The sequence below is a fragment of the Styela clava genome, chromosome 4, assembly GCF_964204865.1.
Source record: "Styela clava chromosome 4, kaStyClav1.hap1.2, whole genome shotgun sequence".
Lineage (NCBI taxonomy): Eukaryota > Metazoa > Chordata > Ascidiacea > Stolidobranchia > Styelidae > Styela > Styela clava.
The window spans coordinates 24,627,909-24,646,042 of NC_135253.1; the positions used below are offsets into that span (position 1 = coordinate 24,627,909).

At 37.1% G+C, this 18,134-nt stretch overlaps 2 protein-coding genes across 2 annotated transcripts in view; both read right to left on the minus strand.

Annotated features, from left to right (window-relative positions):
* The window catches only part of LOC120326130 (uncharacterized), a 45,843-nt gene extending 35,270 nt beyond the window's left edge, over positions 1 to 10,573 (minus strand). The window contains exon 1 of the mRNA XM_078111714.1: positions 10,439 to 10,573. The gene's annotated coding sequence lies outside the window, so the exon portion shown is untranslated. The remainder of the gene's footprint in view (positions 1 to 10,438) is intronic.
* A 1,521-nt stretch (positions 10,574 to 12,094) lies between these two features.
* On the minus strand, positions 12,095 to 16,040 carry LOC120326922 (uncharacterized). Its single transcript, XM_039393278.2, has 7 exons — positions 15,867 to 16,040; positions 15,351 to 15,452; positions 14,044 to 14,145; positions 13,611 to 13,748; positions 13,348 to 13,383; positions 13,126 to 13,212; positions 12,095 to 12,685 (listed from the first exon to the last, which is right to left on the minus strand). The coding sequence occupies exons 1-7, from the start codon at positions 15,985 to 15,987 to the stop codon at positions 12,663 to 12,665; spliced, it is 609 nt and encodes a 202-aa protein (XP_039249212.2). The 5' UTR covers positions 15,988 to 16,040; the 3' UTR covers positions 12,095 to 12,662.
* Between the last annotated feature and the right edge of the window lie 2,094 nt (positions 16,041 to 18,134).

The following is an 18,134-nucleotide window of genomic DNA, read 5'->3' on the forward strand; positions in this document are numbered from 1 at the left end:
CTTTTTTCAAGTAAAATTATGGGGTGAATCCAATTTAAAAAGATTCAGCAAATCAGCCAAAATTTATTAGTAATCATGTTGCGTTCTCAATTCCCAACATGATCACTTATGATCTATAGATGAATATTCTGAAATATTGCTGAATCTATGGACCATGCTTGATCAGTCGTTCATGAGACATGCGGTTGGAATTAGATATTCAGAATATCAAAGTATAGATGTCAACGCAAGTAAAACTACCAAATCTTTTTTACAGTAAGGTAAAGGTACTCAATTACACAACGAGAACAAGTGTAATAAATAAATGGTTTGTGACAATTTAGTAAACTAAGAATTACTGTTTAGCTAAAACAACTTAATAATTTAGCTTTAACTGAATAGAAATAATTTATAATTATTCTTAGAAATAAATTACTGTATTCAGTTTTGACATGTATATTTCGTAGTATGGAAAATGATGTTTAAACACTGGAAACTAGAATAAGCGAAGGATTAATCTGAAATCTTGGTTTTCTGCCAAAGTTTAGAAATTATTTTTATGCACTTTTCATTTTTTGCCGTAGGATAAACTTTAAGTAACGTAGGTCTGTTACACAACCAGATATGAATCTAAAAGAAAGGTTTGAATATTTAATTGACACAATTTTAGAAAATTACGATTTCACGCGAATAAACCTGATGTGAATATCAGGGTAACTTTGCGAGAGTGTCGTTTAGTTGAGTTTTTATCATTCCAATACATTTTATTTTCTCAGCTTCATCCCTATAATCAATGGCCTTCTCAAAAGCTTCAATGGCTTTAATAAAATAAGGTTTTTCTTCTGAATATTTCTTCACCTCGTAACACGATGCACCGATATCATGCAGCAATATACTGTAAATTTTAATTTTTAAAGCGTTTGGACCGAACTGTTGCCGGAGAACTCCAAGTCGGTTAGGTGATATTTTCATGCCTTTCTCATAATCACCCGCATGAATATAGATGGATCCTACATAATACGCGCAGCAAGCCTCTTTAGTTGCTTTATTATCTGGATCATTGTTTTCTATTGCGCGAATATCATCCAGCATTTCTGTCATGTATTCTATGCCGTAATCTACTCCTATAATTTTAGATCGACCACCGGCTTTTATCAATGACTCAGTGGCCTGAAATATTTTACTGACACAATTTTCAATCCCATTTATTACATCATCGAGGGATGCTGCGCTAGCCTTGTACATATCACTTGCTATTCGAAGCAATATTATAGCGCGAATGTGAGCGAAATTCGAAATCAAGTCAATGGCAAAGTCTTTGACGTCATCAGCACTAGATCACCTTTCCCGCTTTGTTTCCCCTGCCAAGTTGTATAAAACACACGATCATCATAAGCATTGTATCCAAATCCTGATTATTTTGTGGGGTTGCCAGTTCTTCTAGGATTGGGACTGCCGCTTGATATTTAAACTCGTCAAATAGCTTGGAAGATTTGTCTGAAAATAAAATAGGCTTTAAAGATGAATTACAAATTCATAATTTACTAATATGATGAGCATTTCATATGTGGTTTCTTTCATATGTGGCATTTCTCACACTCTTTTTCGTTGGGAATGAAGTGAATAAAAAAATACGAATCAATTTTGTCAAAGTATTCACGGGTTTTTAGTCGTCGAATACCAATCACAAAACTGATACAATTCCCGTAAACGAACATGTTAACTGAAAAATGATGGTAAATTTGCTGAATTATTAACAGCATATTGAAGTGAATAGAATAAAAAAAAAAAATGCGAAGCAAATGTTGCTATTGATATCAGAACTCAGTGGTTAAGACGTTATAGTAACTGCATGCACAAATTATTATACCCTTAGCGACTTGGTGGGCATGGTGTTTGAACACCGGATTGGTAACTTTAACACCTTTATTAAGTAGGTATCTTACTTCGTATGCTTGATATCTTCAGAGGGTTATTTCCATAAGCTCTGGGCGGAGGTGGCGGCAACCCACTTGTACTGGAAAACGGTGCATTACTTCTACGTGCTGAAGCGCTTGGCGCACGTGGCGGCAACACACTTGTACTGGAAAACGGTGCATTACTTCTACGTGCTGAAGCGCTTGGCGGAGGTGGCGGTAACACACTTGTACTGGAAAACGGTGCATTACTTCTACGTGTTGAAGCGCTTGACGGAGGTGGCGGCAACCCACTTGTACTGGGAAACGGTGCTTTACTTCTACGTGCTGAAGCGCTTGGCGCACGTGGCGGCAACACACTTGTACTGGAAAACGGTGCACTACTTTTACGTGTTGAATCGCATGGCGGAGGTGGCGGCAACCCACTTGTACTGGAAAACGGTGCATTACTTCTACGTGCTGAAGCGCTTGGCGGAGGTGGCGGTAACACACTTGTACTGGAAAACGGTGCATTACTTCTACGTGTTGAAGCGCTTGACGGAGGTGGCGGCAACCCACTTGTACTGGGAAGCGGTGCTTTACTTCTACGTGCTGAAGCGCTTGACGGAGGTGGCGGCAACCCACTTGTACTGGGAAACGGTGCATTACTTCTACGTATTGAAGCGCTTGGCGGAGGTGGCGGCAACCCACTTGTACTGGGAAACGGTGCATTACTTCTACGTGCTGGAGCGCTTGGCGGAGGTGGCGGCAACCCACTTGGACTGGGAAACGGTGCAGCTCTTCTACGTGCTGAAGCGCTTGGCGGAGGTGGCGGCAACCCACTTGTACTGAGAAACGGTGCAGCTCTTCTACGTGCTGAAGCGCTTGGTGGAGGTGGCGGCAACCCCCTTGTACTGGGAAACGGTGCATTACTTCTACGTGCTGAAGCGCTTGGAGGCGGTGGCGGCTTGACCTCGTTTTAGTAGGGCTAGTTCTTCTCTTGCAGATTTTTTTGTGATTGTTTGGTATCTGACATCACCTTAAATTATAGAGTTCAGATAAAACTTACTGGGTGATCCAAATCCAAATTATTTTGTAAGAAAATAGGGCAACCATGACCACCACTTACCACAAACGGTAGGACTACGCGATGGCCATAAAAGGTAAATTATAAATCAAAATCTCTACCTATCAATTCGTTGACGAGACCGGGAATGCTACTTATTGCAGCATTTGTATACTGTAATCCTTCCTCTCAAACTAACTACGCTAATGACAACATACACCAAAACTAACCTTTCTCTTTATTTGCGCCACTTTGATAAGCTTCGGGATCACTCGATGACAAATTCAAGGCGTTGACACCTTCAACGATATTGTCTGGTGGAACGTTGTCAGCTGCCTCTTGTTGTCCGACATTCTGAGCGTCCTGTTGCTCTGCTGTCTGTTTTTCAGCGCCCAGCTGCTTGTTGTTGTCCGACATTTTGAGAACTCTGCTGTTCAGCTTCATGTGGAATTATAATCTGTCCGATCTTCTCTGCAACAATCTCAGTTGTCTTTGTCGCGACCAAATATAAATAAATAGTAGAATTTACTAAAAAATAGAATTAGTTACTTTTAGGTTTCTGTGGAAGAAACTAGCGACCCAAGACCATTTTCGGGCAACCTAGCACTGCCACAATATAGGTTGGAAGCAGGGAGGAATTAACCCATGTCATCATTTTCTCTTTCGAAAATACGGTATCAGAACGTAATTCACAACTCATAATTTATGCAATAATTCTATCAAGTAACAACTTACTGAACAATTTCATTTAGTTTCTGCAAGTTATAAATATTAATGTTATATACTATTTCAGGGGTGGGCACAATTTTTCAGTATAAGAGCCTGGCAGTTTTATCCACACTTTGGATTTACGAAGCTGAGACCTTGAATTAGTTTTTGTGAACCGGCGATATGGCTGAGGGTGGACAATCAACAGCAAATAGTACAGGGGTGGGCAAACCGCGGCTCGCGAGCCGCATGCGGCTCGCCAGACTTTTTGTGCGGCTCTTCTCGCTAACATAAATTATTATTCAAATTTCAACTAAGAGAAAAACTTCAGTGTAAACTCTTTTAATTTATTAAAAGTCGTAAAGAAGTTTTCGTTAATGATTAGGACAAATTATGTTTTAGTATGAAAATTGCTGTAGCGTTGAATTTTGAATTTAAGTCAGTCAAGTCAGCAAATCTTCCGTCGCAATGGTCAATGTTTATTGATGCGTCGGCGGTATTGCAGCTTGATTGCGGTTAGTTAGTCTAACTAAGTTACTGTGCGATATGTCCTAAATTAAAAACGAAAGTACGAAGATGAAAACAGAGTTGTCAAGTCAGAATGGGAAGAACGTACGAATTGACTTTTGTGCTTAATCTGTCATAAGCTACTAAGTCAGAATAAAGTCAGCAATGTTAAACGGCACCATGAAACGAATCATGAAAACTTCTTACGAGACTACCCTCCTAAATCAGCTATAAGGAAACACAAATTAAATGAAATTGTGCATATATTTGAGTATAGCTGCCATGTTTATCTATTTATTGTTATTAGACTCTTGTGTGAATTTCTTTTTTGTTCATGGTATTTCGATAATATTAATAAATTCACAAATTCTGCGGCTTTTTTAAAGTTCTGACTTACAGCATGCGGCTCTTATACTGAAAAATTGTGCCCACCCCTGAAATAGTGTATAACATTAATATTTATAACTTGCAGAAACTAAATGAAATTGTTCAGTAAGTTGTTACTTGATAGAATTATTGCATAAATTATGAGTTGTGAATTACGTTCTGATACCGTATTTTCGAAAGAGAAAATGATGACATGGGTTAATTCCTCCCTGCTTCCAACCTATATTGTGGCAGTGCTAGGTTGCCCGAAAATGGTCTTGGGTCGCTAGTTTCTTCCACAGAAACCTAAAAGTAACTAATTCTATTTTTTAGTAAATTCTACTATTTATTTATATTTGGTCGCGACAAAGACAACTGAGATTGTTGCAGAGAAGATCGGACAGATTATAATTCCACATGAAGCTGAACAGCAGAGCTCAGAATGTCGGACAACAAGAGGCAGCTGACAACGTTCCACCAGACAATATCGTTGAAGGTGTCAACGCCTTGAATTTGTCATCGAGTAATCCCGAAGCTTATCAAAGTGGCGCAAATAAAGAGAAAGGTTAGTTTTGGTGTATGTTGTCATTAGCGTAGTTAGTTTGAGAGAAAGGATTACAGTATTATAAAAAAAAATGCTGCAATAAATAGCACTCCCGGTCTCGTCAACGAATTGATAGGTAGAGATTTTGATTTATAATTTACCGTTTATGGCCATCGCGTAGTCCTACCGTTTGTGGTAAGTGGTGGTCATAGTTTCCCTATTTTCTTACAAAATAATTTGGATTTGGATCACCCAGTAAGTTTTATTTGAACTCTATAATTTAAGGTGATGTCAGATACCAAACAATCACAAAAAAATCTGCAAGAGAAGAACTAGCCCTACCAAAACGAGGTCCGCCACTGTCTCTCAACAATGAACCACGTGGAATCAAGCCGCCACCGCCTCCAAGCGCTTCAGCACGTAGAAGTAATGCACCGTTTCTCAGTACAAGGGGGTTGCCGCCACCTCCATCAAGCGTTTCAGCACGTAGAAGAGCTGCACCGTTTCTCAGTACAAGTGGGTTGCCGCCACCTCCGCCAAGCGCTTCAGCACGTAAAAGTAATGCACCGTTTCCCAGTACAAGTGGGTTGCCTCCACCTCCGCCAAGCGCTTCAACACGTAGAAGTAATGCACCGTTTTCCAGTACAAGTGTGTTACCGCCACCTCCGCCAAGCGCTTCAGCACGTAGAAGTAATGCACCGTTTTCCAGTACAAGTGGGTTGCCGCCACCTCCGCCATGCGATTCAACACGTAGAAGTATTGCACCGTTTTCCAGTACAAGTGTGTTGCCGCCACGTGCGCCAAGCGCTTCAGCACGTAGAAGTAATGCACCGTTTTCCAGTACAAGTGGGTTGCCGCCACCTCCGCCCAGAGCTTATGGAAATAACCCTCTGAAGATATCAAGCATACGAAGTAAGATACCTACTTAATAAAGGTGTTAAAGTTACCAATCCGGTGTTCAAACACCATGCCCACCAAGTCGCTAAGGGTATAATATTTTGTGCATGCAGTTACTATAACGCCTTCAGTTATCATGTTCGTTTACGGGAATTGTATCAGTTTTGTGATTGGTATTCGACGACTAAAAACCCGTGAATACTTTGACAAAATTGATTCGTATTTTTTTATTCACTTCATTCCCAACGAAAAAGAGTGTGAGATACCACATATGAAATTCCCATCATATTAGTAAATTATGTATTTGTCATTCATCTTTAAAGCCTATTTTATTTTCAGACAAATCTTCCAAGCTATTTGACGAGTCTAAATATGAAGCGGCAGTCCCAATCCTAGAAGAACTGGCAACCCTACAAAATCATCAGGATTTGGATACAATGCTTATGATGATCGAGTGTTTTATACAACTTGGCAGGGGAAACAAAGCGGGAAAGGTGATAGGCAATCTTAGAAATATTTTGATGACGTCATCGGTGACTAGTGCTGATGACGTCAAAGACTTTGCCATTGACTTGATTTCGAACTTCGCTCACATTCGCGCTATAATATTGCTTCGAATAGCCAATGGGTAAGCACAAGGCTAGCGAAGCATCCCTCGATGATGTAATAAATGGGATTGTAAATTGCGTCAGTAAAATATTTCAGGCCACTGAGTCATTGATAAAAGCCGGTGGTCGATCTAAAATTATAGGAGTAGATTACTGCATAGAATACATGACAGAAATGCTGGATGATATTCGCGCAATAGAAAACAATGATCCATATAATAAAGAAACTAAAGAGGCTTGCTGCGCGTATTATGTAGGATCCATCTATATTCATGCGGGTGATTATGAGAAAGGCATGAAAATATTACTTAACCGACTTGGAGTTCTCCGGCAACAGTTTGGTACAAACGCTTTAAAATATAAAATTTACAGTATATTGCTGCATGGTATCGGTGCATCGTATTACGAGGTGAAGAAATATTCAGAAGCAAAACCTTATTTTATTAAAGCAATTGAAGCTTTTGAGAAGGCCATTGATTATAAGGATGAAGTTGAGAAAATAAAATGTATTGGAATGATAAAAACTCAACTAAACGACACTTTGCAAAGTTACCCCGATATTCACATCAGGTTTAATCGCGTGAAATCGTAATTTTCTAACTTTGGCAGAAAACCAAGATTTCAGATTAATTCTCGCTTATTCTGGTTTCCAGTGTTTAAATATCATTTTCCATACTACGAAATATACATTGAAAACTGAATACAGTAATTTATTCCTAAGAATAATTATAATTTGTCCCTATTCAGTTGAAGCTAAATTATTACGTTGTTTTAGCTAAACAGTAATTCTTAGTTTACTAAATTGTCACAAACCATTTATTTATTACACTTGTCTCGTTGTGTAATTGAGTACCTTTACCTTACTGTAAAAAAGATTTGGTAGTTTTACTTGCGTTGACATCTATACTTTGATATTCTGAATATGTAATTCCAATCGCATGTCTCATGAACGACTGATCAAGCATTGTTCATGGATTCAGCAATATTTCAGAATATTCATCTATAGATCATACGTGATCATGTTGGGAATTGAGAACGCAACATGATTACTTATAAATTTTGGCTGATTTGCTGAGTCTTTTTAAATTGGATTCACCCCATAATTTTACTTGAAAAAAGTTTTTATCTGTTTATATATTTTACAATTTCTGACCAATATTATAATTTTTTTCACTTTCCATTGAATTGCATCAATAACCGTTAGAAAATACGTGATAATTCGATTGCTTTACTTTTCTGTTTTTGCATTTTAGCAACTTACCTGAGCAATATGGGCCAAACATAACGCGTAATTATAGAATGGTATTTGTATATGTGTAAATTGCCCAAACCTGTTAAAAATATCGTAATTTTATCTTGTCTTCGAATCAAGTCATGAGTGGTGAGACATCAGCCTAGGTTTATTGTAATAAAAACCTAATTTAATGTTGTACTTTAATTACTTGTTTTAAATTTTTTGTGAGACCAACAGGGAGCAATATTGCTTCCAAATTTTATTGCTTTATTTTGATTAATGGGAACATTTTCGTACTAAGGACTACTTTAGTATTTCAATAGCTCTTTTGAGGTATTCGAGGGCCAATATCTTTACAAAAACTCTCGCATTTTATTCCATGGGAAAACTTTTACCTGGCACATAAGAAGAAAAAAAACTTTCATATTTCAATAGTCCCACGGAGCCCAAAATGCTTCGATTTTTTTTTTGGTTAATCGCAAGAACACTATTAATATCGCATATTGGAACACTTTCATACAAAGAAGTCTATTATATTATTAACGTCCCTAAAAACGTAATATTTATATTTTTCACCCCTTCGGTGTCAAATACTTCACTCAAATCTTGTTTTTTGTTATTTCACGGCAACATTTTCATATGGTATATATGACATTTGCCTCTCGTATCCACATATTTGAGCATTATCTGGCATATGAGAATACTTATATGGAAGGATTTGTTACTGTATTTTTATTTATCTCAATAAATACAGGCCTGATATCTCGACTTTAAATTTTACAATGTTATTTTAATTTGGGAACACTTTTATAGGACATATAACAACCATTTTATTCTATATTGAGGAAGTTTCTAGAAAGCTATTACATTATTTTATTATTTTTATTTCAAGTCGTTCGGGGCCCGAATATACACTAAAAATTTTATATGTTAGAAGTCCCTAAAAGTCTTTTATTCTAATCAAACATCTACTGTTTTGTTCATCTATGGGAACACTTTTTATTGGGACCGTCACTTTCGTCTCCATATATTTGAGAATTTCTCTTTCTTCCACGATTATGGATCAATATGTTTATGAAACAAATTCACTGAATGAAAAGAACTATTCTATTGTATATATTTCTATTTGAGTGAAATGATTTTTTTGTCGTATTTTATCTTTATTTTGTGATCAATTTTATCCCATGAATTGTTGAAATTATGAATTTCAAACTTCTTACAAATTCTTAGTCACAATTACACGTAAATGTCAGTGATTTTTACACAGTATGTTTCAACTAACCAGTGATCTTTATATCTATCAATTCACAACTTTTTATCAGATATATCTGAAATAAACCAGAATTATAATCAAGTGTGGCATTGAGTTATTCTCAGGGTTTAGCGATACTTAGCTTATGGTCGTTCATAAATACTCATCATACAGTATTCAACATTGGGTAATGTTCGGTAGGCAATATATCGGCACGCACCAACTCTCGCTTGTACACTTTGTACAATCTCTCCACAGAATGAGAAACATCTACAGCTAGTGGTTAAATAAGAAATTGGTCGGATGCGCTCATTCCTTATCGATTTTAATCGATAAGTATGTTGATAGGTATTTGTCTGTCTGTCTGTTGTTAGACGGCGCGATATCTCACGAAAGTGAGATTGAATCTGCTCCAGATTTTGCATGTGCATTCATCATATGTCGGACCAGAAGCCTATATATTTTGGATGAATTATGTCGTATAATTAGCGAGTTATTAATTAATTAGTGATGGGACACAAGGTGTCCCTATGGAGTAAGAGCGCTGTTTTGGGAATTCCCTAACTTTCGATCGATAAGTCTTTGGTCTCTGACCGATATTCTCGTTTCTTCATTGGCCCAGACGGCGCCGAATAATTAGTTTGCGGCTCGTTCTTGCAGCGTCGATGATGGACGGATTTTGACTGCTCTATGCTACCATCTAGCGTTACGAAAACTAGAGAACTAATAGACCCGTTTCCCTAATTTTATTTCTATTTTCTAAATAATAGTGATTTCGTTACCCGCATTCCTTAATAAATTTAAATTGGTTGATTATACACCATCTGACATTGACCTAAATCGTAATACTAAACATGCTATTCAAATAGCCAGCACTAAAATTTTCCGTTAGAGTCCGTTTTACAAATTTCTAGTTAGTCAGAAGCAACCATTATTCTTTAATGTTGTTTACCATTGAACTGCTTTCATTATCGTTGGTTTGACATCCTAATTATCTGATACCGCGAGTCACTCAATTTTTACGGGCCCTGCACGCGACTTTCTTACTGAAAATAGAACGCAACGCCCGAATTATATTCGTATTTTTGTAACATTTACCCTCAGTTATTTCTATGATGTTTGGAATAAGTGGGAGCGCGCTATTTTAGATTTTGCTTGATTTTCTGTTACACGGTTTGGCGCCATTTTGCACATGAAACCACTAGCTATTTCTCAAGGTAGCGGTCCTCAATAAATATAAAAATACTAAACACTAAGGAAAAATGTCTTGTTTATAACAAAGCGCGCTGTGGAGCTCAGATATGCTACATTCCACGCCGAGCCGAAGAAATTTTGGGTACCGGTAGGGCAGGACATGACTCAGAAATAAGAAAACACTTTACCTGACTTTCTTCCAGCTGGCAATGAAGATCTGTTATATATCCGGGGCAATCTAACGAATTATTCTTGAGTATCCATAAAATCATAGTTTAAAATGCGCATTATCAACACTCCGTTTATTTTATTGTACAGCAACTCGCCGACATACTTTGCAAAATTGATTGAATATCGAGACATAGAATTTATGGTTGCCAGATATTCACCGTAAAATAGCAGCGAATTTCGGTTGGGCATCGATCTATTTTTACGCTTGTAATGCGATATATTTTAAATCCTGTCTACTGTTTATGGCATGTACGCCAATTATATTGAATGGTCAAATTTGAAAATAATGAAAAATAGTTTAATTTATATACTGTGCCAATTATTATCACTATTCACTAGTTTGTCAACATACTTTATACATCAGCTGCAATTGTGACGAACAGTACATTTGTTGTTGCATAATAGTTAAGTTTATTGAGATGGCCAAGTCGTGTGATCTGCAGAACTGGTCAAGCTTTGGACTGTTGCTACATGAGAACGATTATACGTCTGGTACTCGCTTAAGTATAAAACACATAGAGCAGGTGAAGGCAAGATGAGATGAGGTTGCGCTGTGACAGCCGTCGGGACTGATATATGGCGCGGTATGTTCTGGACCTTCTCTTAGAAAATTAGTCAAACATCATTTACTATAAAGCCTTTTTCGGGATTGGAATAACTGTTATTGGGAACATAACGGAGCCGAACAAGGTTAATGTGGTTTTAGTATAAAATATGAATGTTGAACTCATTGGTGAACCGTCATATCTGACTAAATAAAGTTGTTTTTCGAGAAAAATACAAGCAGGTAGTCAAAACAAACAACGAAACCCCTGTTAAGATAAAAACAAACAATATTGCATTGTTATGGCTTTCGTTCATCCTAAATATCTGTAAATTTCGGTCGCTTGCTTTCGTCTGTAATTGAAATGCCTTGTAATTGCAAGAATTGCTGGTGCCAGCGTGTTTTCACCGTGCACATTATACTTCGGCGTTTAAATATTCGTCAATTGTCATTGCCCTAATTTTGCCTCCAACGTCAAAATGGTCATTCCATGGGAACAAAAAGTTCTGGTATCTAGCAACGGCGATACTGCGCCCTAATCTTCCACAGACCTCGTAAATAAAGTTAAGTATAAGTATAAGTTTATTTCGACTCCATAATCAGCAATAGACGATAAAAAAATAGAAAAAAACAAAAGTAAAAGTAACTGATTGTAGAATCGTGAAAGCGAACAAAACCTAGAGTAAGGTTTGAAACGTTACATTCAAATTAATCATCGTAATTGTCAATGCGTCTGAACACGATGCCATCTATGAGGAAGCGTTTTTGTTGTAATCGAGCACTATTTCAAGTCATTTAACTGCAGGTTTGTAATTCACTGTGGGAAATTGATCTGCTTGTTCTGTTATCTCCAATCTGAACTATCTAGCACATGCGCAACCATTCCTACTAAAACAAGTCTATCCGAAAGTTTCGAGGCAAAGCAGCCACTTTAATAGAATTTGTATATAGAGGTCCACTAGTTAGTTATTCATCTTTTGCTTTAAATATTACGGTTTTATGTATAATAGCTCTTGCCTAATCCAGCCTCTGTCATTAAATAACGTTACTTTAAAAAAATAACTCCAGATAGATATATAGTATAGTTTATTTTAAAACTCACACAAATGTTAAATTAAGGACAGCGAGCTGAACCTCTGACGAGCTTTAAAGTTTAAATCATCAGAAGTGACAAATGCCCGCTCACTAATAATATATGGAGAATCAAGAAAAACACAAATATAGGTAAACAAGGCTTGAGCCAGGCAATTAGCAAAAATACTCGACTAAATAAAAATTTCAGGCTATTGTGCTAATAATAATGTCGTGAACAACTAATTTTTTATGGTACGTTTTGAGAAGATATAAAACTTTGGGAAATGGTTTTGTCATATAATTTTTTTTGCAAAGACACAAAGCAAACTCATTATGAATTGTTAACACTGGGATATATATTGGTTGAACCATATGACGGCGGCGGATTATTGCAGAAAAAACTACGAAAAAAAGGACCTAAGGGAGGGCCGATTTGGTATTAATAGGGACAGTTGATTAAAAAATTTATGTTAAAAAAATGTTTTATCAGAAATTTCTACTTTTCCCATTGCTCAGCAGTCGCATTTTACTTCGCCTTCTTGCTTGACTCAGGTCCGTCCTCATCAGTCGTCGTGTTCTGCGTTGACTGTAATAAATTTCCATATTATAACGAAGTTAATCATATCAACTCGAAGTTTTTTTGCGGAGACATTCAAGTTATACTCAACATTAGGAAATTTCGAATTCTATTTAGGCCTGGATTTTCACTTACGCGCAAGCGATTCTTGTTTAAAAATGGTGTTGAAAGGATATCGGAACAGGCGACTATGCATGCCAAATATGGGCAGATTTTAGTTAAAGCAAACTATTTTCATAAATGTTTGTTCAAAGCATAATACCAAACCTAAGGCAGATGCTGATTATTGTATCACTGATACGCTGAGGGGTATAAGTGGTTCATCTTCGCAACTGATATGTCATTGGATATATTTTGAGACTGTTTACTTACTAAGGTATTTGATAACACAACAGGTCATACGTCGTGTATTACTTATTCTGTCTTTGTGAATAAATAAAAGTACAAACCTTTGGTCGTACACGAGTTTTGAGTTTGATTGGTTGTCCCGCCGAATTGCATAAATCCAGCAGAGAAGGTGCCCTTGAATTTTTGATCTATAAAGCGATAGCAAGCGGTTAAAGCAGGAATGGGCAAATTACTTGAACCTAGCTATTGCACGGATAAAATGAAATCCGGCTCAAATATTACAAGCTGAGTAACCAAGGATACATATTGTGAATAACACTCACACGTATTTCCAAAACTTCCCGGATTGTTGAACCACCCTGGAATAAAGAAAATGAATTGACTGTCAATATATCAATTGGGTATTTTATGACTAAAATTGCTAAAAAAAAAGATAGCTTAACTGACAAACAGATAAAAGGGAACGTAAATTTTTTGCCTCTGTTCGTAGGGCGGTAATATGAAATAGGAATATTTTTAGTGCTTAGTCGCCGAGTGTCCTTTTTGTCGAGTCAGCTAGATTATTGTTTTCTATAATACAGCATACCTGCGACATGAAAAACACCTCTTCCGCAGGCAGCCAAGACGATGCCAGCTACTGCACCCACGAACACGCCTAAATAGCCAATTGAAGATCCAGTGAATCCCCCTGACAATGCAGCCAATATCATTGCTACGATCATCGCTGCAACACAGAAATGCATATTCAAAAACCAAAGATTAGCAAGACAAATATTAAGCATGATGGTGTTTAGAAAACACGAGGTATAGTACCTACAAACTAGCCATTGGGATCGGAATCTGATTTTTTTTACATAGAAATATTGTTTGTGAAAATACTTTCCCATGTGCGGCCAATCGCTCATTCCAAGTCTCGGATGAAATAAAAAAAAAAATTACTTTTTAGTACTTATCTACCTGCATTTAATCGTTGACAGCTAATACTAGACAACTGAAAAAAAAAAAACGATTCCACTTACCTATACTAGGTGTAATGTTTTGATTTTGCTCCCCAGGCAACCTCTGAGATCTCCTAGGTCTTCGCTGACCCTGGGTCTGGTGGGTACCAGATTCGGTATTCTCTGCATTTGTGAGAAAGATGGAATTTTTAGGCTTTTGATATCATATGTGTATTTTTATAAAAAGGCATAGTTTGTCAAAGTGTTTGGGAAGGACTTTGCCTTTCTAAAAAGGGCGAAACTTCTTTAGGAAGAGTCAAATTGATCGATTTCGGAGAGACTTAATTTGACACGAAGTGGACCTATGGATTGTTGGTATTTTTGGTATTGGTATTTTTGTTCTTCTTGTGCAAAAAATCGCCTTTTTTTTAACTTACTGAAACAATTGTTTTTACAATTTCTATGGTCAAAGATTGTTCTTGTCACTATAATTATACCATTTTATTGATTTCTAAATTTTCTGTGGGGTCTGATATTCAAAATGCGCTATTCATTTTTTTAATTCTGGAAACGTTTTTATGACAGCGTGATGGCTGTTTTCCAAGATTTTATGGCATCGTGACTGCTTATACCGGGAGTCTACTGACAGATTAAATACCCGTACTGCGGCGTTTTTAACTTCGTGTCCATATATTTGAGAATCGAACTCTTGCCTTTAAAATATATGCGTAAAAAAAGCATAACACGTTTTTTAAAGCTACGTTCAAAGGAAAATAGCGCTTTGATAAAAGTCATAGGAATATCGCAATTTACCAAATAACATATCAATACAAAAATTAGATATTCTGCGTATAAGTTTTCGCCAGAAAATAGTGTTTTTAGTTAGATATAACTGTTATAAATAATATAACCTATGCGAGAGATTTAGTTTTTCCGGCGCTTCCGTGGTATACGTACCAAGATGGCGCACAACCTGATAACCCTAACCTGGTACACATACTATTTTCAGGTTGTACGCCATCTTGGTACGTATACTACGGAAGCACCGGTTTTTATTATACGGAACTTTACAAGTGGCATAGACTAGAGTTAGTATGGGCAGAATACGACCCGCGGGCCAAATCCGGGTGAATCCATCTGACTGCTTGATGCAGTCACAACCAAAATTCATAGCTAAAAAGTAGCTCAAGAAATTTATTGAGTTTGTGATTAAATACTGTTTTAGCACGAAGCCTATTGTTTCCCAATTTAGCTTTTGTAACACGGTAAATATTTTTCTTAAAATGTAACTTTTTACGTCACACGCATAGTATTTATAAAAATAATACATGGCTTATATTCCCAAACATATTGAAGAAGCCAATTTGACACAACAGCTGTAATTGTACCTGCGCCCGGTGTATTGTCAGGAACTTGTTCTTCGGGCGATCTTTGAGATTCGCTCGGTCCTTCTTCACCCCGAGTCTGGTGAGTGCTCGAATCACGATTCTCTGTGATGTTTTTCGACAAGTTATTAGATTTTTAAAATTATACTAGTTTTTAGAGAACATGGCCATTTGAAAATAACATGGTCTGTTGGGATAGACTTCTTTTCAGAAAAAACATTCCCACATTTGAAATCGCTTTTTTAGAAAGAGCAAGGTCTATTAGTATTCTTTAATATGACTTTATTTGATGGAGAGTGGGGAAGCGTATTTACGAAGAAAGCAGCTCATTTCAAATGAACATAGCTTTTTATCAAACATATACTGTAAATGTTAAACACATAAAATGACGGCATACCCTATTTAAAGTGGGCATAGCATTTGAAAAAAAAACAGTTCGCGGTCGTTTTAGTGACATAGATAAAAATGCAAAGTTAAAGCTAGTATTCCAATATCGAAGACCGAATTTTTTAAATATACCTGCATTTGGCGAAGATGAATTTCCCGAATCGTTTGAACTTCCTGCGCCTAGATTCGAAGTCGAATCTGGATTTTTCCTTGTCGGTTTTCTCGTGTATTTTGACGGATTTTTAGAAGGCATGTTTAGTATTTATAAAACCAATGTTATGTGGATGAAATTATTCTGAAAAACAAGACACGTATTCACGGGACTCCCTTCTTCCTGAAATCGGAGTTTTACTACCTTATCTGATGAAAACTAAACAAGTTGGATAAATTAGAGGCTGTGGGCATATGTATCGATATCGAACGATAAGTTGACGCGACATGTCGGTGATTGTCGCGTGACCACGTTTAAAATCAAGGGGTTTGAGAATTAAGTGACACTCCAATCAAAAGTTATTTGTTGTTTGCTATTTTGTTGTTTTATTGGAATCTATATATTGATTTCATCGTTGTCGTTTTCAATTGAAGAAGATTATACACAGACAAGATTTTACTAGTTTCAATTAGACTAGTTTCCAAACTCGGCCCGAGTAATGATTCAATGTGGCCGAACCTATTAGGAATAGTTTGACATTCTATATTTATACTTTTTGCGTTTTGAATACCGCCAACTGTTACGTCTATGCCACGGTTTAAGCACGCGTATATTCGTAACAATTTTATTATAACGATATCTTAATTATACGTACCGGCATCATCCCCTTCCGGGCGTTCTCATCGCCCGGCCCGCGAATATCTTTCCGCTTCTAACTTTGGATTCCGGTCAATCAACTTCGGGAACTACGGAATTAAAGAATTGAGTTCAGACCGATAAGGTACCTCAGCCTCGGCACGCAACAAGTGTTAAAGGGAAAACTAGATAGCAATCGGAGACCCCGACTTATTGATCTAGCGGCGTGTATCCTTTGCTCTGACTCAATAGCGACACTGCGTGTCCCATCACTAATTAAATAATACCTCGCTAATTATACGACATAATTCATCCAAAACCTCGCTTTCGTAAAATATCGCGTAACATACGAAAGTGTCAAACAGACAAATACCTATCAACATACTTACCGATCGAGATCGACAAGTAACAACTACGTACCCTATACACGCGATAAGATAGAAGTGTCATTCCTTATATAAATTTCGAAGGACGAAATTAAACATTAGCAAATAGGGTTGGGCTGATACCCAATCTCAAAATGTCGTGGAACGTTGGAAAGTAAAAATAAAATTTCGTTCTAAAATTTGAATCTTAATAACTATAAAACCAACCACTTTCCAAGGAGATATTTTCCACGTATTTTTTCATATAGATTAAACCCACTTCACAACACGAGGAACGAAGCAAAATTCACGTAATGGCAACATCATATTTGAACAAGAGAGCTATGCTCAAATATATGGACACGTAGAGTCACATAATTTTGATGACGTCATAGCGAAAAAAAAAGTAATAGCCTTCTGGAGAAAATTTTTATCTTTAACCACTAAAAATTTCAAAGCAATTGGTCCAGTATTCGAAGAGAAAAGCGACTTTTAAAAACGTGTCAAGCGGTACTGAGTTAGCAGTCAGGCAGCATCTTACCTGTACACTGTAGGCCATATACGGTAATTGATCACAGAACAGTTGTTCCCTTGCAAATTTTATGTTGTTTACACTTTAGGACAGATAATTGATCACAGAACAATTCTTCCCTTTCAAATTTTATGTTGTTTCCAGTAGACTCTCATCAAAATAAACAAATATAGTAGGCTACAAGTGCTACAACGCTTGCATTACTGCACTGGTAGGACCGTGAAAGAATAAGTTACGGTAATTTCATTGTGGTAAGACACCGGTACCGGCACCAGTACCGTACTTACGTACTGAGCTACCAGTACCGGTTAGCAGTCAGCCAGCATCTTACCTGTACACTGTAGGCCATATACGGTAATTGATCACAGAACAGTTGTTCCCTTGCAAATTTTATGTTGTTTACACTTTAGGACAGATAATTGATCACAGAACAATTCTTCCCTTTCAAATTTTATGTTGTTTCCAGTAGACTCTCATCAAAATAAACAAATATAGTAGGCTACAAGTGCTACAACGCTTGCATTACTGCACTGGTAGGACCGTGAAAGAATAAGTTACGGTAATTTCATTGTGGTAAGACACCGGTACCGGCACCAGTACCAGTATCGTACTTACGTACTGAGCTACCGGTACCGAACCTGTAGGTCTGATATTCCGTTCCGCATACGATAGGCTATAAAACTTGCATTGCAGCATTAGTAATACCGCGGAAGGAA